This window comes from Salarias fasciatus, chromosome 6 (genome assembly GCF_902148845.1).
Source record: "Salarias fasciatus chromosome 6, fSalaFa1.1, whole genome shotgun sequence".
NCBI lineage: Eukaryota > Metazoa > Chordata > Actinopteri > Blenniiformes > Blenniidae > Salarias > Salarias fasciatus.
In genome coordinates this window covers 17224504-17246582 of record NC_043750.1, presented here as the reverse complement: position 1 = coordinate 17246582, position 22079 = coordinate 17224504, and the positions used below count along the sequence as shown (strand labels likewise).

General features: G+C 41.5%; 1 protein-coding gene across 1 annotated transcript in view; it reads right to left on the bottom strand.

The window, feature by feature from the left end:
• The window catches only part of ctnna2 (catenin (cadherin-associated protein), alpha 2), a 343169-nt gene that overhangs the window by 8348 nt on the left and 312742 nt on the right, over positions 1-22079 (bottom strand). Inside the window, exons 13-16 of the mRNA XM_030094501.1 lie at positions 19134-19285; positions 13889-14002; positions 6818-6999; positions 5988-6093 (exon numbers count right to left, since the gene is read on the bottom strand). Of these exons, the coding sequence (XP_029950361.1) occupies positions 5988-6093; positions 6818-6999; positions 13889-14002; positions 19134-19285 (554 nt within the window). The remainder of the gene's footprint in view (positions 1-5987; positions 6094-6817; positions 7000-13888; positions 14003-19133; positions 19286-22079) is intronic.

Here is a 22079-nt window from a genome sequence, read left to right as displayed (position 1 = left end):
TAGTGACGGACCAAAGCACTTCTTCTTTTTTTTTTTTTTCTCCCCCTCTTTCTTTTACTGCATATGGCCATCTGTGCATTGCTATTCAGATCATAAAAGTCGGACTTGGCTGGTGCTTCACTCATAAAAAATATTGCAGGTAGTATGATACAGTACTGCATTATTTATTTATTTTTTTCTATTTAAAATCTGTTATTTAAATGCTGGTGGTGGAGAAAGGACACCCCCATCACAGGACACACACAAAAAAACAACAACCACAGATTCTCTCATTCAAATCCTTGGATAATGTTTTGCTTTAAAATGTAAGTTTTTGGACTCTGAGAGGAAACCTCAAGAACAGGAGGAACATGCAAACTCTAATTTTCTTGCCTTGAGATGAGGTTTCTAATCACAATATGCAGAAATGTCCAGAACGAAGCAAACATTTTCCATCATTTTTGCCAACAACTATTTAAATGACAGAAGTGTACACACACTGCATCATTTCAATACGTCACACTTCTGTGGGAGGATCCTTCTACTTGTGACACAGTTACTGACATTGCGATAGGAGTTAAAATATATCAATAAATGTTTACTGGGGGAATAAATAAAATTAAATGTTACATCATGTAACTATATTGCTGCCACACATAAAATTATACTATATTGATATTTTTATTGAGTACTCTAAAACCAATCGGATTTAATTATCAACGGTCATAATTAAATGTAATAAAAATCCACTTATGTGCTTTGACAATTAAGAAAAAATCTAAATGAAAATAGCCACTAAACTATTCTGACATAATTAGTATAATATATTCTATCAAAATGACAAAAGAAAGACTAATATATTATTATGCTGTTATAAATACAAACATTGCGTCTTTCACATTTTAGGATTTTCTTGAAAAGACACAACAGCTAAAGTAAAGGGCTGAAGCAGCGGAGGACGATACGTGTTACTGGACACAACATCGCTCGCCGCTGCCGGTGGTTGTTCAGGATCGCGCTGTAGCCAGCGCCCGTTAAACTGTAGTTCCTGTTTTTAGCGAGAAGCCTTTTAATTACACATCAGTCACACTTGGCTGCACTGCTGTCAGCGAAGGTGACAGGAGCTTTGCTCTTGTTGTTTTGCACTCGATGCGACAGAGGCTTCCGCTGTGACAATTAAAGTGAAACCTGCGAGTGCGAAGACTTCGCTTCAGAGTTCGCGTGTGTTTCTCAGCATTTCCAAACAATAATTTGACTCTTATTGAAATGCTTTGACGCTTTCCAGTGACCCGACTGAAGGTTCACTTGAGTGCCCTTCAAGTAAACAGGTTTTCAGAAGTAATGACTGGGAAACGAACAAGTGGAGATCATTTGAAATACAGTTAAAATGAGAGGCGGTAATAATCCCAGGAAACAATCCTGGTGATGATGAGCAAACACATCCTCTGACTAAACACACACACACCTCCATATTTGTTAAGAAGGAAAACTTTGGTGAAGCAACACTGCAACAGAAGGACAGAAGTTTGTGTTCGGTGGATCATTTCTGTGTTTTCTCCAGCTGAAAGCCTGTTTATTTCTCTTCTAAATGGTGCCAGATATGTAAAAAAACAAACAAAAAAACATGCATTTGTTCGATGAGCAACACATAATAAGGGTACACACATGCAATCTTTGAAGAATCTTCTCTGAAAGACAAAAAAAAAAAAAAAAACATGGGTGAAATGCTGAGGATGTGAATATAGGGGAGACAGAGCAGATTAGAAGAAGACGATCTTCAGTAGCAACATAAATGGTGTCCTCTGTTTCACTTCGAGAACTTTCATTACTCATTTTAAGTTTAATTGCTTGCGTGATAAAATTCCAGGGTAAAGATCGACGGGGGGGAAAAAACAAAAAAAACAAGATCGCATTGCTTGTCAGAAGTTTGAAAGTCTTCAACAATAGAGGCAGCAGAGACTTACTTCCAAGTCTGAACTTCCCTTGGGATTACTAATTGGCGGTATTTTGAGGTCAGGGTATATGAGCCATCTTAGTCATCCTCACGCTCCAGTTGTGCTTTTAAATGATCTAATTCATAAACAACACAAAGACCACTTCATCGGTGGCCTCAGGTGCAGCTTCCTTTTCAGAACATCAACATGCTCCTGTAAGAAAGAAACTTTTACCAGCAAAAACAAGCCAATATCCCTTATTTTGCCTGCGCTCATCTTTTAAAGTAACATCGTGCAGTCAAACTTGTAAACTTTAGGCCTATTGTGAAAAAAGCAATGCTCCTAAATAACAGAAAATATGTCAGAGAACAACATGTTTTCTTGGTAATAGACAAGCGAAGTGATCAAAATCAGTAATTTGAGTGTTTAAGCAAAAGAAATGAATTCGGAGTTGGGTCTGAATTCAGTGGTTAGTAAATGAAGCAGAATAGGGAAAAGCAGTGAGAGAAATAGAGTAGAAAAAAAGGCCTTGCTGGAGTGAAATGGGGTGAGTTGCCCCAAGGGGTTTCTTTCTTTTTTTTTTTTTTTTTTCCCGCTGTGTTTAAACGCAGGAGAGCGCCGTCCCCCTACCCCTGCTTCTGCTTCACATGTGTTCATCAATAGGCCTGATGCGGAGCCGTGGCGACAAGCTTTGCTACTTAAGGGACCTGTCTGAAAGCAGCGGAGCAGCCTTTATTCTTAATGTCAAGACACGGAGCTCTTGACAAGCGCAGGTTATCCACCGTAATGTGCGAATGCAAAATACTTGTCTTCATCTAAAATAAGGACAAAGAGATCCGGGAGATGGTATTTGTTGTGTAACGCTTGATAAAAGCAAAACTTTTCATGTGTAACTTTTGTGAACTCTTTCTATTTACTGAAAGCAAATTCCGCGAATCCCCCACGTTAGCGCTTTTATCTTAAGCACACGCTTTGAACGGGAAGGTCCTCAAACCCCTCTTAAGTTGAGATACACGGCGCTGGTGTCTGCGGAAGTGCAGCAGAAGGCTGTGAATATTCAGTCAACACGAGTCTAGGAAACATTAAAGTGAGAATTAAAAATGGCACGAGCCACCTGCTCTTTTCCATTACAGCAACTGTTGATTCAGACACGGGGCTCCGCAAACGATTTCGCCGCCGTGTGGCGGATTCACTCCCACCTAAACCCTGTTAAACACCGATCGTCGCCCGCCGGTCGACGAGCCAACAAGCGGAGACGATGGAAACACAAACACCAACTCATGCTTACTTTCTCGTTTCCGTCCCAGATTGCATGAAAACAAGACGAACAAATGTTCGCACATGCTTACATACAATTGCCGCACAGCACAGAAGGTTTTATATTCATAGCTTCAACTTTGCTCCACGGTGCAATATGCCGCGGCGGGCAGGACAATGTGACGACGGCGGCGGCGACGTGCCAGCTCTGAGTGAAGACACCTTCTGCACCGCTGACAGCCGAGCGCGCACGGCGACCGCAGAACGCAAGCAGGCGTGCTCCTGCTAATGTAGCCCTCTTAAGCCACATACTGTGAAGAAGAAAAAAAAAAAAAAAAAAGAATGTATGGCAGGAGGTGAAAATGACTTTACATGCTGGTACATTAAACGCCATAATGTTACGGTTTTCTTGTCGTCTTTCAGGCTACGGCAGGTTGGGCGCTAACAGTGTTTAATGTCTGCGAGCAAGGGAGCAATAAAAGCCGCACAAATCTTCAGGTGGCTCCCGTTTGATTATTGGTCATTCTGTTGCAGATAATACACTGGAAGATAATTGCTGCAAACTTGTAGTAGCTTGTTCAGGTCCAAGTGAGAAAGAGGGTTATTACCTGGTAGTAAACCTGCGAGCGACTCGGGTTAACAGCTCGCATCTGTTTGGAAGGTATATCGAAGAGTTAAGTTACTCCTATTATGTCTGGCGATTACTTCACTTCCTGAGGCTTAAGTGAACCGTGTGACACTGGTTAATATTTCTGTTCCACTTACGATCTACACAACACATGGCAGTCTCTAGACTGACAATTTAAGTGTTTAATTGAACTTTAAAATCGGGTATTTTCACCATATCATTTATTTGTTACCAAAATCTGTTTGACAGATGCAGGGAGAGTTTCAAATAGCAAATAATTATAGGTATGTGATTAAAAGTGAATTAATTAAATCATAAAGTAGATATATTGAAGTTGTTGAAGATGTTGAAGTCCACCATCCAAGATACAACTTGATTGTTTTCGGTTTTTTTCCTTCATTTCTTGGTTGTGAAAGGAATTTTTCTCTCATTGCTTTTTTTTTTTTTTTTTGAGGAAATATTTCCAATAAATGTGGACTTTAACCTTGACGCTCTCTCCTGCTGGTGTGTTTTTGCTCCCCTGAGCCTCTGCAGTGTTGCTTCACCCCTCACCTCACATCAGTGTGTTCACCAACTCTACAAGATGAAGACACTACATCCAGTATATTTACGTCACGTACTCAATCAAGAAATCCATGCGTCCCTGGAAACAACAGATGGAATACATCACAGCCTTTGCTGGTTATAGAGCCTCACATGACTGCAGTAATATTCAGGCTGTATGGTTGTAGAACTGTCATACCACATGTCATGAGCAAGCCGGTAGACAGCATTTGTTTTGTTTTTTTTTTCCAAACATAGTCTGCAGGAAAACACTCAAACAGCAGTTTTTCTTGAGAAGTGTTATTTGAAATGTGATCTGACAGCAGATTATTATCAAAATGATAAATTCTGTTCAGCATCAAATCAAAACTTTAAAGATAAATGTTTGAACATGTACACACTAAAACTTCAGAAATGCTGTGTTTTGAGAAGCGACAAAGTTCTGGAAACATTAGTTTGGAGCAAATAGATTTTCTGGTTTGAGATTTTTACAAACTGAGAAAAAAAATCAGCTTGTCGATGGCAGATCTTTGAAAAAGTGGATTGTATGTGAACGACTCCATCATGCAAACTCAAACATCTTTGCTCCAAAATTAAGGGAAACATTTGAAGTTTGTAGGTTCGGGGGATCATCTCAGGCCGTTTATGGGTTTTGAAATAAAATGAGTTTGACATCCTTCACCCAGGAAATATGGCTATAAGTATGCATGTCAAATCCTATCAGTGGAGACAGGATAAGAGCATACGGGTTAATGTTACACAAATGTACACAGACACAGACAGAGATCGATGATATCTGGGGCAGTAAAATAACTATGGATCACAGGGAAATCTGTGTGCAATGCGGCACAAAAGGCGAAGCAGCTGTGCTTATGTTCACACGGCCAGGCCTTGGGGTGACTGAAGGACTTCAGAAAAAGATCAAAATATTGTGATATTGAATTTTGATGTGAGCTCCAGCATTCCTTCAGCTTATCGGCGCTGGACAGATGCCCGGCTTGTGATATTAAAACCAGCAATAATTATTCTGAGGGTTTGCTCTCTAACAGCAGCTGCAATTCCAATGACAACAGGCTGCCTTAATAAATCAGTGAGTCTTGAGCTAAGGTTATTCTCACCACTTGTTAGAGACAGACGGAATGAAGAAAAACAATATACATTACCTGGAGTGCTGCTAGCATTTTGAAATACCTCCCACTTCATTTGCTGCGCGCACACATCCGCAGCATGCGCCGCCTATTTCTTTCAACACCCATCTTCCCTCGGCACAGCACTGATTGATTAGATATTGAAAATGGTCTGTCAGCGTGTTTTAGAGAGGTACTCATCTGATAATGAATGCAACACCTCGGCTGGAAGCTAATTATATTACAGACACAACTTGGTTCTGCTGTCTTGCTCTCTCAGCGTTGGCCCCACAGGGAGACAAAGTCATGCAGCAACACAGTGCTGCGCTCCAGCTACGCCTGTCAATGCCCACATTAAAAAATTTCAATTGACCGTGCCCACTTACTCAAAATGCGCTCCTCCGCCGACTGCCACCACACAGTGGGAGACCCTTTCGGGCAAATGTGAAGAGCAACCACAAAAAAAAAAAAAAAAAAAAAAAAAAAAAGAGACAAATGCAAGAGGAGTCACAAAGCTACCTGATCTGCAACAGCGCGGGCCAATTTGTCCATCCTGGAACCGGCCTCAGCAATCTTCTTAGCCGCATTGATCACATCTGAGGAGTTCTTCAGGGGGCCTTTGCCTCTGGGAAAATTCAAGGAGTGAGAAAGGAGGAAAAAGAGATTGTGGGTGGACTGGCAGAAGCAGGGGACCTGCAGAGATTGCCTTTAAAGTCTGAGCTCGACGCTGTGTCACACACAGGCTTGTGAGGCTATTAATTTGCTGTGTGCTGGCAGCAGAAACATGAGACGTTCCAATTTAGCCAACAATACGAGATTTCCCAGATAATGGATGAAACAAACACCGTCTACCTTTATCCCTAATGATGCATCTTGGAGAAGTGCTTTGAAATGCAAGGAACCGAACAATTTATGTTTTAAAAGCAGAACAGGGGCCTTGTCACAGCAGTTACAGTAAAAATAAATAAAACCAGAGAGACAGTCTGATCTGCAATATAGTTCACTGTGTGGCAGCGCAGGGAAAGTTGATATTTTTAAGGTGTGTGTTCGCCTGTGCGTGATGTGTCATATTTAGTCAGAGTGAAGATGAAAGTTTTCATTCAGTTTGTTCATGCCAATCTGACTCAGCGGGGTCACGGCCAAGTAATAATGCTGCAGTTACGGCACCACAGTCACACACTCTGACTAATCATGTATTTATTCGGCTGTCTTTAGTGTCCTCTGGGGCTTTTAAGAGTGCAGGAGCAGATTTTCCTGATACGCTGAGCTCAAATGAGGAGTGAAGTGAAAGATAATCTCTGAAACAAAATGGAAATACAAGATGCAAAAAGCCGTGACTTGACTTTTACCTGGTGAAATCCGTCATCTCCATCATGATCATGCACATCTGCTTGGCGAGCACGATGATGTCGTTGCCGTTGTCGTCCCACTTGGCGACCTCCGCGTCCAGCTTGCATTTCTCCTGCCTGAAACTCTCCACCTGCTCGGCGATCTTGGCCTTCTCCTCCTGGGGGAGCTGTGCCATGATGGCCTGGGGGCAACAAGGGAGAACAGGACTCAGAGGAGGCGGAGGACGGATCTCAAACAGAACAAACCGACTCAACGGTTCAAAAATACAAAAAGAGAAGAGTTTAGGTGGAGGAGGGAGGCGAGGCTGGGGAGGAAGCAATGGTGGAGAAAGTTGGGAGAGGCAGGAAAAGAAGAGGGATTAATTAGGAGAAATAGACTAAAGCAAAGACTATAAAAGAAGAGCCAAAGCTCCATTTGGTCTTTTTTTTTTGTCTCCCTGTGTGGTGTGACTTTTTTAATCCACTTTCAAGGAAAAAAAAAAAAAAAAAAAACCTTAACATTACGTTCTGACTATGACTATTCCTGCCCTTCTCAGAAGCTTCAAAATAAAGTTCTAAACTTTACATTTAATGACTGGACCTTTTCAAACCCCCTGACATCTCATACCCATAAAAAGCAAATCCACTTTCCGCTGCGTTTTTTTTTTCCCTCCTCTCCTCTGTGAGAATACATTTGCTCTCTCGCCGGCCGATGGGTTCAGGTCCAAAATGGCATAAATCATGTGGCAAGGTCACAGGCGCAGTAAGGACCCGGTATTATTTGGGAGATAAATGTATAATTACCTCGCTTCTTAGAACAGAGAATGAATAATGCATTTGTTCAACATTATGTCAGGGAGGGGAGATGGAGGGAAGAGTAACCTGGTTTCCATTAGGTCGATTCTATTGACTCGAGGAGGCAGGGGGAGAAAACGAGTACAGTAAAAAGAAGAAAAGTCACCATTGTTTTTTAACCTCATCTATTATTGATCGCCCTTTACGAATTGCTATTCACTTAATGAAATAATCACCGGCGTCCGCCGTTTCCCTCTCTCGCAGCAAAGCTGGTGTGTGGGGGTGAGCTCAGTGAGAAAGTGCGTCACTTTGCTCCTGTCCCCTGCAAGATGTGTCAGCAGCAAAATGAAAAAAAGAAGAAGAAAAAAAGACAATTTGTCCTCTCGAAATTCTTTGTAAGAGGAAAAAAAAAGGCAGGGATGGAAGGAGAGGGTGGGGACTGGATGAAAGAGAGAAAATTGAAATTACGGACAGAAATGGAGAAGCAGGGAGGCAAAACTTTCTCATCAGAGGCTAACAGATGCGTCCATGCGCTCTGGCCTACTGATCACTCTGTTAGAGCGATGGTGCAAAGCTTTGATGGCGGTTAGCTTAAAAAAAAAAAAAAAGAAAAGAAAAGAAAAGGAAAGAAAAAAAGGCATAAACAAACAAGCAAAAACCAGCCCCCTCAAGCCCAGTGTAAATTTCCTCTGCTGCTGGTGCCAAGACACACAAACAACGGCACGGAAGCAAATCCCATTAAACAGCGTGTGGGGTGAAAACACTGCTCACATTTAAAACAAATACAAAGCTATTAAGTATTTAGACTGCACAATGAGAGATAAACTATTTTGGAACTTCGGGCGACTCTCACTGCAGGTGCACTCTCAAACGGAGGCAGAACAGCTACAGTACGCCGTACAGTTTTAGCAACATCAACCTCCCTGAGTCAGTTCTATATGCTGCAGCACAAAACGTTCTTATGGCCGGCCTACAGAGCAATCTGTCAGACGTTGCGTAAAAAGGAAGGAAAACCTACATTACTCTGTCTTTGTTGCCATTTTTTACAACTATGTTTTTACAACTTTGTTTTAATACTCTAAATATTAATGAGAAAACCTTATTAAAATGAATAGAAAAGCAATCGTGTACAGTGAAGCTTGCTTGAAGCTGATGGTTAATCAAATATGACTATATTTTTTTTCTTTTGTTTATGTTTCTGACATGCCACTGTTTTCATGGTTGGGACTACTGCTACTGCTACTATTGTACATTACTGCATAAAGCATATAATTGATGTAAAACTTCTATATATCTAGATAACTGATGCGTAGTTCCGACACTCAGTGCCAGAGCCAGCCGACACTCATGTTATTTCTATATTTACACACCTGTTGTGTTAGCTATTTTTTAATTTTATTCAGTTCATTTCCATCTTGTGGAAGAAAACGTCCAGCCCTGGTGCGATCCAGCCGTCCATTGCTCGTGTTCGTCCTGGGCTCCCAAAGCGTCAGGAACGATAGAGCGTCATAATATCCATATCTACGGACTAAACTGCTGCTGATGCTGCAGCTGTTCAGCATTTCAAAAGCCACACCACGAGCTCGGCGGGGATGTCAGTATCATCGCGGTACACTCCCTGCTGAGCTTTGTTTTCTTGTGGTGAATAGCAAGGTCAAAGTGTACGCACCAGATAACAACATATTCCACATTCATATATAATCCTTCCTACATGCTCGGGTGACTGAACTGAGCTGTTTTGACTTTGTCTTGTGTAACAGTACTTGCTGATCTGTGTTGCTGATATCATTTACAACCCGATTTTAAAGTCAAATCAGCTTAAGAGTTGAAACATTATAAAAAACAAAACAAAAAAACAAAAAACAAAAACTCAAGAACTACAAATAGCATTTCATTTGAGACAGTTAAAGGGTTCTTGTGCTGCCGGCTGCTAGCTGGATCAGGTCACCGGCTCCCCGGGACATGACTTGCTGATTGCATGTCAACATTTAGCGCGGCCGGAAATACAACGCAGACCAAGTTGTTCTGTAATTGCTGCATAATCAATAGTGACATTGTCGAGGGGGCTTGCAACACTGGGCACAAACGTCTGACCTCAGGACACGGAGGCGATCATTAGCATCCTCGCTGTTCGTACCATTTCTGCACCCAAAAGTTGACGCATCAATTATTCACTTAAATCTTTAATTAAAGCGACTGCTGGCATCTGAAAAGCGAGAAAACACCACTGAGAAATGCATGTCATGTGTGGGACGCTTCAGTTAAATTCCACTTTAATGAGTCAGATACATGTGATTGTCGATAGATGATTAGAGCTCCTCTCAGTCTGGCCGTTTTAGTTTTGTTTTTCTCCCCTTCTCCTCCACGCAAGAAACACATTATGCCAAGACGACGCGCTCTCCCAAAACGCTAAAGGGAGAAAAAAAAAAAAAAAAAAAAAAAAAAAGTCTCTTGAAACTCAACACTGAACAATTTGGGCTGAAAAATGTATTCTCTGAAATTAGGGTTCAAGAGAGGTTGGGGAGAGAGAGCGAGGGATTTGGTTGGTATATCAAGTCAGTCTGAAAATGGTGTGACAAAAGGGAGAGAGCGTTGGGGAGGAAAAGAGAGAGAGAGAGAGAGAGAGAGAGAGAGAGAGAGAGAGAGAGAGAGAGAGAGAGAGAGAGAGAGAGAGAGAGGGAGGGGGGTTCAGAACACAAAGGAAAGCTGCAGCACAGGGGTAAACACATGAGCCAATTGGGACGTCAGGGGAGCAGGAAGGCCCTCGGTGATGCGTCCCCCCCCTTCCTCACAACTTCCCACCCCCTTCCCCTGCTCTCTAGAATTCACTTATCCCCAAATCCCTTCCCCTACTTTACTGATAACAACAAGGAGCGGGCCTTGGGAGCTTAACATAGTGGCAAATCCGGCCGAGGGAGTGCTGTGCCAATACACTCTGCGACTCGGCTACGTCTGCAGGGATTAGAGCGCTTTCCGGGTTTCTTCACCAAGTGCGGCGTCTTGAAATGACTTTAATTTGTTTCATTTGAAATAAACTGCCCAGCCACTCAGAGTTCAATTTTATGGATGACCTATCAGCAGTGTTATCCAATCACTGTTAAGAAATGTTTGGAGTGCAGTGGGGGGTGGGTGGAGGGGGGGGGGGCTTTGTATTTGGCTCTTTGTGCATTATCCATAGCGTGTTATAGAGGGAGAGTTTGCGTCTGCGTGTTCTAATAGAAAGGGATTCTATATGCAGGCCTGCTTTCCCCTGTGTGTTTGTCTGCAGCTTCATTATGCATGTTTGCTCTAATAACTTAGCTCTATGCATAAGTATAACACAAGCGACAAGCAGAACAGTGGCACACGGGGAAAAAAACCCAGGGAACAAAGGCTCCTGGGACTATCCCACACTTGATTTGATTTTTTTTTTTTTTTTTTACACTGAGAAAAAGAAAAGACGGCGAGAAATGAAAAGGAAGACGTCATGCCTGCGTCCTGTGTCCTGCGTGTGTTTGTGTGTGTGTGTGTGTGTGTGTGTGTGTGTGTGTGTGTGTGTGTGTGTGCGCGACACAGACACCAACACACTGGAGGGGCTTGGACGGATAATGACTGTAAACCTCAGTGTGCTCATGTCACCTCCCATGAAGACAATGGATTACGCTTCCACTTGTCTGTTTGAACAGCAACGCGGCGCACGAGTGTGGACCCGGCGTGACCGTGAGACGACGACAAGCCACATCCTGACACGAAAGGCTGCGGCGGACCGGGCAGATCGGCGGTGGTTCACAGCAAACATCTTTTATGGATGCGCTTCCCTTCTATGTGTTTAAATGTTTTATCGCTGAGGGCATAACTGCGTCTATGAGCAGAAAAACTGGCGATATCAATTTAAGTGTATGAGAAGCTTTGTCAGGATGCCAGATGCATGGTATGCACTCCATGGTAATGTAAACTAAATGAACAAATTGCAGTAATTTAATGTGCTTACACGCTGTACTGCACAAGCTTTGTGCTTCGATTTGACACGAGCTCCACTGTACGGCTTGTCGATGTGCATGAAGAATCCTGGAATTCGGTCATGTCGCCGCTTTAATCAACCTTACATTAGTGTGTTACAGTCACAAGTTATGACAAAGGGACATGTTGCGACTTCAGAGTGTTCCAAGAAGAGCTGCCCACTCGAAACTCAGCCGAGTGCCAGGAAACTAGTTAACAGTTTGGTGCTGTGAAGCTCCTTTGTGTGCGAGCGCTGGTGCGTCTAAGCTCAGATGGTCCTGCGATGTTGCTCTGCGGGTGCCTTAGTGGGAGTATACATACAACACACTCAAAGTACTTCACACCCAGGACCCCCACAGTCGTTCTGGAGCAGCTACTTTGCACCCAAATAAATTTCACATTCAACTTTTAGAGCAAATCCGCCAAACTGAATAACTTCATTTAACACTTCCCCAAAGTGAACGCAGGAACTCAAAAGGTTCATGTTTATGTTATTCAAGCTGACTTGGAGAACTAAAACGTGCAAATTGTGTGTCTTAAAGTCGCCGTCTTGCTATTATTATTTTTTTGTTGTTATTTGATCACAGCGCTGATATAAAAAGTATTTCTATTTAGCTCACAGGAGCTTCCTTCTGAAGTGCATCATGACTCCCATCTCTCAGGTAAAAAAGGCAACGGATGAATAATATAGACTCACTTAATGTGGGAGGGGTGAGTTTAGGGTGGAGGAATGGGTCAACATAATGTTCCATTCCGCTCAGGATTTCCTGCCTCCCACCAGCAGGATATATTCACTCTTTCAATGCTCTAATTCAAGACTCTTCTTCCACCTCAGTGTAGCAATAAACAACATATTTTTTGGCTTATTTTAAGGTTTCGTTGGCAGCAATTGTTTGAACATACCGGCAACTGAGGCAACATTTTTAAAATAGTTCTGAAATTTTATTGAAAACTTCCACTTGTTGACTTGTAAACAATGACAAGACAGAAACAAGTCTTTAATCTAAAACAGAAAGCAAAAGAGCTTTCTCACCTACAAAGAGAAAGTTTTGCAAAGCAATGTGAACCGCTATATGTATATGTACATGCTCGGAGGGGGTTCAGGCTTCTGCTTTAGCTCCGGTCGAGTTTCATTTTCTGTTTATGGCGTCACTAATATCATGGAGTCAGTTTGATGGCTCCTCCTGCTGTTATATATCAGGAATGGGGAAGATCACTGTGAGGAGCACAAAACTCTCAGCCACACTACCTGAATTATAAGGAAATGTTTCTGACAAAAGCATCTTGCATTTGAGAATCAATACAACTAATTTATTAGAAATAAACTGTAAGGGTGTAAATGTATGGATTTTTTTCACTTTATATGCTATTAATAATACAGTTCTTACAAAGCATCAGAGTCCTCATGTGGCCCCATTTAATAAAGTCTGTTTTTTTTGCCTTAGAGTTCAGCATTATACCATTTTTTGCTGTGACTGGCTTCTCTCCAAAACAGGTTAGGTATGATTTGGTGAACCTTAAATGGGTTGGTTCTTTGCTTTAGTCCTCACTATGGAAAACTAACACAAAAAGAGCTGTTGTGGTCCAACATGCAGATTGGTCACACTGAGCTTCTATTTTGATTGCATTCACTCCTCCTATTTTCCTGCATTAGCCCCTCATGTGCAGGCTGTGTCCAGGCCCAGGCAGTATAATGCAGCCATGTGCCACGGGGAAAGGCATGAAGCCAAGGCACACTCCTGCCATCCACAATCCATTCAACATGCAACACACCGCTGGAGCCTCTGTGTTGCTGGAGGGGAGCAAACACTGATACCCTCTTAATGTTCTTTAAGCCGGGCCCAAGTGAAAAATTGTTAATGTGCAACAAAGCCCAGACTGGGCCGATCATGACTGGAGCCTTGGCACAGTGCTATACTGTATTTTGTCTCTTGGCGAGTGTCTGAAGGGGATTTAGTAATTACTTCTTTGTTTGTGATTGCAATTTTACACCTGCCATCCCTGAACAGTGTTTATTTAAAATAATAGTGCTTGTTATGATCGTTTCAATGGACTTTCATGCTATTTAAGCGGATCAATCGATTCGCATCCAGCCAGAGAGCAGGGGTGAACGTTAGGGCGGGGCGCAGCTCCACTTGGACCTGAGCCTTCTGCTGAAGCAGCAACACAACAGTTAACTACATAAGAAATTTCAGTTTGCTGCACACGTCTTACCCAAACCAAATAGACGTTCTTTCTCCTGTATTTTATGTGTCAGGCTTTATCAGTGAGGCACATTGGAAAAGTTGTAGCACAGTGGGGAAGTGAACTTGTACTCACCCGGGCACTCTGTCCAGCAATAAGCTGGTCATCTTCAGTCTGGACACTGGTCCTGCTGCGAGTATCATAGTCTTCCTGTTCAAAGTCGGAGTCATCTTCCAGCTCCTCTGGTGTCTGAGAAACACAAAGACAAGGTCAGACAAGGAGTCGGAGATCGAGAGCAAGACCGGAAAGGAAGAAAATCATTTGTTACATGAATTGACGAGTGACAAACCGAAGTATAGTCTGCTCTCAAAGTCTATTCTGCACACATCTTGTGCTCTTTTCTTACGTTTTTCTGAGTTGTTTTTAGGTTGCAATTGCAGCTCAGGAGGAGAAGGAAGAAAAAGCAAACTGTCAGTGTCTTTCAAGAGCAGAATGCACGGTTTGACTGCTGAATAATGAGCATTGGTTGTTCAGCATCTGAGCTTTATTTCACTTGTAAATATCTGAGGTGAGAAAATATACTTTTCTGCACAACGCTACATGAAAATACCAAAATTGCCTGTCAGGTTTTAGTCAAAAGAAACAGTTTTGGGCCACACATAGTGGGCAAAGTGGGTTATTTTCAGAATTTGTGCACTATTGGGACAACCGATTAAAAATCAATGACTCAGTTTGAGAATGAGACGAAAAATTTGAGTGAGAAGCACAGAGCAGCTGCCACTAAAACAAAACAAACAGGGTCAAACCAAAAGATGTAAACAAGGTTTCAGTGAAGCTAAAAACTGATAATGTAATAATAATAAAAGGGTTTTTTTCTTGTATCCGGATATTCAATATGTACTCAGACATGTTTGCACACTTTGTCTCTGCACATTATGGAGTGATCATTTTTCTTTGGAAAAAAAACCAAACATGCATAGTAACTGTAACTCTGGAACACGGTTCTCATGACAGTGTTGTGAGTTTGTATAGTTAGCTTTTTAAAAAAAGGAAAACACGACAAAAAAAAAAAAAAAATCAATCCTAGTCAAATAAATATAGATTGTCCTTTTCCTGCTGCATTTCTGCATCTGCACAAATGAATGACTCAACACTTAATAAGCATTTTTATTCCTCTCTGCTGGCTGTAAATGGATGTCTTGCTAATGAAGATTGGTAAGATCCGCTGGCAGATTTCAGAACAGTGTTTTTCTCGGATGGTGTTTGCTCTTGTATAAATGGGTAGCGTCGCTATAGTAACGGATGCTGGACAGCTAACTGGGTTTATAGTGGAAAATTATGGTTATGGTCCTGTTTAGGGTTAAATTTAGCCTTTTTTAAATCAGTTTATGGTTCCTGGTATCCCCAAGGACACCACTAGATTCAGGTGTCTTTAGATCATCACCTCACGTGTTCCTTCTGCTTCTTGCAGATGTTATATAAAATAATCAGACTGTATTGTATTTGTCTTGGTGCAGTGTTTTTTTTTGTTTTTTTTTTAGAAAAAAGTCCTGCACATCAACATCTGGTAAAGGACAGGATCACAGGTGGCCCAAAGGCCAAGCTTGCTTCACAGACTTCTCCAATAACATTGAGGGGGGATATTAAGGTTTTAAAGGTGAGAAACAAAATAACACTCTGTGGGCATGGTGCCCCAGTTGGGTTCGAAAGGGTCAAACTTGCACTAACTTCTCGACTCCTCTGGATTTTGGGTCGCATTTCTACGAAATCACTACCTGCAGAGGAAAAAAAAAAAAAAAGAACTAAAAATACTCACTCACACACACACACACACACACACACCTACAGTTGAAAATGCATCACGGAATATGCTGACATTTGAAGACAACAAGAAATAATGGTGATGTTACAGTTTTCCATCTAAAGAGCTCCGAGGTGCCTGTTGAATCATAATGAATAGTACTTAAGTGTTACACAAAAGCTGTACTCACTCACGTGCAACAGTACGTGCACAAAACAGCAGGTAGCGAGCAGCTCTTAGGCAGCAAGTATTAGCAATTTCCCATCCAATGAGAAGAGAAGTGTATAAGTTAAAGTGTATGCCCACTGTTCCCTAATGAGCTGTATTAATGACAGGAAAAAAAAAAAAGGAGAAAAGCATAGTAAGAGTCTCCACACACTCCTAATAATTTATTTACACAATGCTTGGACCGTATGGGGCTTCATTAGGCATTTCTTTCAAGGATCTATTTATCTACAGAAGCAGCAATACTCATTCTTAAAGCTTATATAACATTTTGTTTTCCTCATGTTAATTTGTAATGAACGCTGTCAGAAAACTACAAAACCACTTCATGATACACACGGACTCTTTGTGCAGTTGGAGTTATTATCATTTGATCACACAACAATTTCCTTTGCTTGATCGTCTGTTCTATCTGCTTTTATTAGTGTCTGCTCCTGCTTTGCAACACTAAATTACATGACAGCACTTGTGAATCGACCTAATTTCCCCATGGAAAATAATCTCATTTTGCCTCAAAACAAAAATGACATCCTTGAGTGCTTGAACTTCTTCTGTGGAGGGACTTTCAATAAAAAGAGAGAGAAAAAAAAAAGGCTTCAAACATGTTTGACCAACAGAGATAAGTGCAGTTTTGTGATTTATTTATTTATTTATTTTTTTTTTTTAGAGCTAAACAATATCAGTTTTAACTTTGCAAGCATTTCTAGAATGAGACTTCCAGGTAAAATAAAGGTGAAACAAATTTGAGACAACATAACAAGACAAAAATTTAAATAACACCACACAATATGACTCTTAGCAGATTTTGGTAGAAATCTACATATGACTGATAGCATAAATAGACATTTTGATTGAGTTTTTTTTATTTTCTTCTGCTATCAAAATAACCACACAGCATAATTAGAAAATCGCAAAAAGTCCTAACTGAGACTGCATAAAAAGTGAAATGATATCCTGCGGTGCGTCACTCAGGCAGCCATTAGAACTGTGTGTAAAACGCAGCCGCCGCTCATTCATTTCAATGAGGCCACTTCGTAGGTCCTGCAGAGGCACCAGCTAAGACGTCATGTTTTCTTCCAGACGGTTTTATTCTGTGCAAAAAGTCATTTCTGTTTCTCACCTTGTAATCACTACGGCAGAGAATCAAATCTTTTCCTTTGCTGTGATAACTTCTCAGGATTGCAACAAAACACTTTCGACTGGTCACACTGTTTATGAGCTGAAAAGGCTTCGGACTCAAGGACGTGTTACTAAAACACGATTACACATCAGGATTTAATGGGATACCTGAAGTTCAGATTCTCTCATTTCTCTAATGCGGCACTGCTTTTCTCCCCAACTTCTTTTAAAAGTTGAACTATCTGTGTGTGGTATGGTGTGGGCCAGTTTAATGCTGGGGAATAGGGGAAACATCGGCTATATTACACCCTGGAAGCCTTGCTCAATCTCATCTTGTGCGTGTGTGTGTGTGTGTGTGTGTGTGTGTGTGTGTGTGTGTGTGTGTGTGTGTGTGTGTGTGTGTGTGTGTGTGTGTGTGTGTGTGTGTGTGTGTGTGTGTGTATATATGCGTACACATAAAGGGCAGGGTGAAAGTATGTTTCCAAGAACTTTTCTCATAACTTCGCACTCTTTCTTGAGACCTGCTTCAGTATTTAAACACTGTGGAGAATTGGTTTCTTAATCCACTGACTGCCCATGAAATCGGCGTCATAGAAATTCTAAAGGAGCTATTATTCGTTATAAGTAGGTAGATAAATAACACATACAAGGAAAGAAAATAAACTAAACTGTTACATCTGGCCCTAACATTTGCCATCTATATGATGGAGTCAGACAACAGAGCATGTCAGGATCCTCCGAGTACTTTCCTCTGAAAGTAATTGAACTTGGATAGGATTATGAAGCCAGCTGGTCCCGGGCAGTTCAAAGCTGCCTGTTTTACATTATTTACCAACATCAAATTATTTTCCATAATTAGATTTTTTCCAGAGCTGCACTGGGAAACCTTCCAGCCTGCATAAAGTTGAATAAATGAATTACATGGTGAAGTGAGGAGGGCCAGTTCGGGTGAAAAATGCAGATCCTGTAACGTCAGTGTGGGTACGCGAGGAGGCCGAGGAGCTGTTGGTGTCATGTTGTTATGCAGCATTTCCAACGCGGCATGCTGTACAAACGCTTTGCCGGCTTCCTCTAACAGATCATGTGACAGGTGTGACATTTCGATTGGGAATTGTAAACAGGATTTCAGTGCTGTTTTTCCCTTTGTCCTGAGGACAGATGTATTTTTGTCTATGACAGCCAACAGCTCGCTTTTTGCTGTAATATTACAACCTTAAAGTGGGGGAGCTGAAATGAAAATGAGGAAGAAAATGTAGGAAGTTATCCTGTAAGTATGAAAACATTCGTCTCATGAGTCACAGTCAAGTTCAGTAGTAATCAGATTTCAATTCAAAAAAGCATTTTTACAATAAATACCAAGCTTTCGCCCACATTAAATTAAACGAAGCAGCTATAGAAAAAAAAAAATTCAACAGTTTTATATGTAAATATGCAGTATATGTAAAACACGTATTCCCCGACTGACAGGTTAGCACTGAGTGAGAGCACTTTGACCCCCACCAGCTCCCCAGGCGCTGCGCTGTGGCAGCCCACTGTGCCTGGCATCTGTAGTTAAGATTAAATATGTATAGGATGCGTTAACTACAGAACACAAATTTTCCCCAGAGCACCAATAAAGTGTGTGTTCAGATGTTGGCGTTTCGACATAAGTACCGTGAATGGCTTATGAGACTAACAGTGTAGCATACTGAGACGAGCGGAGCAGATCAAAGGTTATATGTGATTCGTTAACCAGCTCTTTTAAAGCACTTTTTCAGGAAAAAAAGACTTATTTCAGTTATTTTGTGAATTGATCTCATCATGTGAAATTAAAAAAAAGACACTCCCCGCCCTCAGGCCATCAGAGATGCTGTAATACCACCTGGTTTGGGAAGATAATGCAACTCATCATGACAATGATGCTACAACATACGCTTCCACATGCATGTTTGTTAGTTGAAGTTAAAGGCTTTAGAAAGTTAATGAAACATGATCAGGATAAATAATTGACAAACTTTTTGTTTTATCGCCAAGACCATCCATATTTCAGATGTGCAGAGAGTTGGCTTAATGCATTCATCCCGACTGGTCATTTAGCAGCACTTGAAAATGAAGACAAATATTCCTGCTCACCCCAACTGAGGGATGTCGCTACGCTGAGGAGAAAAAAAACATTTCCATTCTTTCTCCGAGTCAAGTTTTTCACCCATATTTGGAGGATTTGATGGAGTAATTTGTTTTCGGCCGTGAACTTACCCTTATCATGAGAACAGCTTTCCTGATGTCGCGGACGCCATCGTACACCAGACGCGACGCGTCGATGAACTCATTCTCTTCAAAGGCCTGCGGAGGGTTCGTGCTCAGCGCCTCGATGGCTACCTCCACTTGCTCGGCAAAACGGGGCATGACTGCAGAGGGAAAGAGGAGAAGGCAGAAAGCAGAGGCAAGTTTTATGAGTTTAAAGAGTCAGACATGTCAGGCTGAAGCTTTATGTAAGTTGGTTCAGTGAGGGCAACATGATGCATAGCTTTCACACTCTGTCTCGACGCACGCACTGCGGGATGAAGCCAGACGACACCGCCAACCTCTGTGCAAACAACAATATGCTGTTCACACATTAGCTAACTCGCCTCGGCGCAGCGAGATTGGCCTGTCTGTCACACATCTGCCGGCTGCCATGTGGCTCGTGCGTGTGCACGTACGTTTGCACAATGGCGGGGAGACGGCTGCCTGCGCCTCACTGTTACAGTAAAGGACGCCGACTTGCAAGCTCAGCCTGTCAAATCACAATGCTGATGAGAGGAAACAAACTCATCGCAGTCTTTTGAGTCAAACAAAAGCCGAACCGACAAAAGGGAAAGTCTCCATTGACCATAAAAATGGTTGGTTTTGTTGTCAGTATCAATTGGCGAGACCTGATGGAGACGCTTTATGCTCTTTGTGTGTTCAAATGAATTGTGCCGAATGTGAATAGACATTGTTTAATATTCAAGAATTCGGGCTGGATGTTTAAATGTTATGCAGGCTACCTTTCTACGTAATCTCCTGCTGTGTCACAATAATTGAATGCACAGTATAATAATGTATTTTCACCATGGACTTTGTGCTACAAAAAATTTGCATAACAAAAGCAGCGGTTTACCTTGACAGATAGTCCCCAGCCAGAAAAAGGTCTTCGTATAACTTTCTACTTCAGGGTCTTTTATTTTTTCTTCCAAACACTACATAATCCTATAACCCCAGAATTATGTTTGATTACAACTAAGAAGCATTATTTTCCAGGCATTTTATTTACATAAAAAAAATAAACACAGATTTATGAAAACATATCTGTGCAACTTCGAAAATGGCAAGCAACAAATATTCATCAATCAGGAGTGGATTTTTTTTTTGGGAATACTCTGCCAGAAAAGGTGTAATGAGGACAGCTGTGTAAGAAAAAACAGGGGAAAACAAATGGGATAGTGCAGCTTTAGTGGTGAGTCAGCTGTGATTTTGTTCCTATTCGCCACACTCGTCCAAGCAAAGTGAACTAAATCAATTAACCAGCTTGCATTAAAGGTGTATCTGCAGTGTACTTATTTGTCTGATATAAAACATAAGCTATATTTCACCAAACATAAAAACCACTACAAAAACTCTCTCCCCCTTTTTTTTTTCTTTTCATTTTTAATTCAGTTTAATCCACTTACTGGAGAAGCGTAAAATAGGCTTTTGGGAATTGCTAGGAAGGCGTTTTAAATAGAAATATTTAAATGTTCTCCAAGCCCTTAATGAGCAAAGTTGCTGATGGTAAGGAGCAATTTCACTCATTTCAGTTGAAAAATGATGAAGGGAATTAAATGTGACCGTGTAGGAATGGATTTTTTTCACCCTCCAGGCTTTAGCATAGTTTAAGTGAGAAGTTATGGAAGTACAATGGATGCTGGAAATCCTCAAAGCAGAGACGGTGTGCCCCTGTGACGTGTTTAACAAGATATACACGGCGCCATTTCTGACGTTCGGACCTGCTTGTCATATTAAGACAACTCAATTTAGGCAATATATTGTCAGATATTACTGCTTTAAAAGAAAAACCTGAATGAGACTTAGCCTGGCACGCCATTCCTCCAGGACCAGATGTGCAAATAGGATCTGATATTAAACTGAAGTCAATATTATATTAGTGTTGTGTGAAAAGTCCTGTGGTATATTGTCTCTTTTTTCACTATGTTTAATGTGTATACTGTCCAGCCTTACTGGTTTGCATGTTCTACCTCATGAGCTTTTTTTTCCCAGCGACTACAGCTTCTTTCAAGGTTCAAGGGCTAATTGATGAGTCACCTCTGTGAGAGACTGGCAACTTGTCTATAGTATGCTGTGCCTTTTCCCCCCCGTTGTCAGCTGCAATCACTTCTAGCTCCACACCTCTGGCTTTTTGGATCCAGCGCAGAGGAAGGATAGAGGACCTGTTTTGGATGATAGATGGCTGAGCTGTTTTGTATGTTGATGCATGATGTGAACTCCCCTTCACAGATCAATACAGAGTTGTCATTTGGTGACAGCCTGATGACCAGTGAAAGCCGAGTTTGGACAGTTGGGCAATTTCCTGTCAGTGAAATTTGCTGCGCACATCTGTGAGGCTTTTTTGGTGCCAAAAAGGAGAGCAAGGAGCACAGGGAAGAAAGGGCAAACACAGGTAGGGATTTTATTTCTGCCAGTGCAAATGAATATCAATGTAGGTGTCGTGATGCAGTCCTTATCTTCAAAAGCAATGGTCATCAGCACAAACATCCCGTGGTATTTAAATGTTATTTAGAGACTGATAAACGCAGAAAGATTATCCTTTTTTAACTCAAATATGTATCTGTATGGTGTTTACTTCATACTGAACCAACACAGTCCTTGCTAACAGGACTTTGACAAATCACATTATCGAGAAAAGTAACTTTTGTTTTATGATTTTTGTCAGATTTCTACTTTAAAATGAAGTAGAACCGTTAAAGGAAAATATGTTTCATACTTTTGTTTGCAAGATGTGCCAGATCCACGTCTTTCTCTGGCAACATGTCAGTCTGCTGCCGTTATGGTAATTTTATCAACATGGAGCAAAAATTTTGGCAGCAAACGCGCAGAGTTGACACAATAATGCTTAACATGTAAATAAATCCTTTTAATTAATCACTCCCCAGCCAGTAGATGTGCTTAAACCGGCATAAAAAA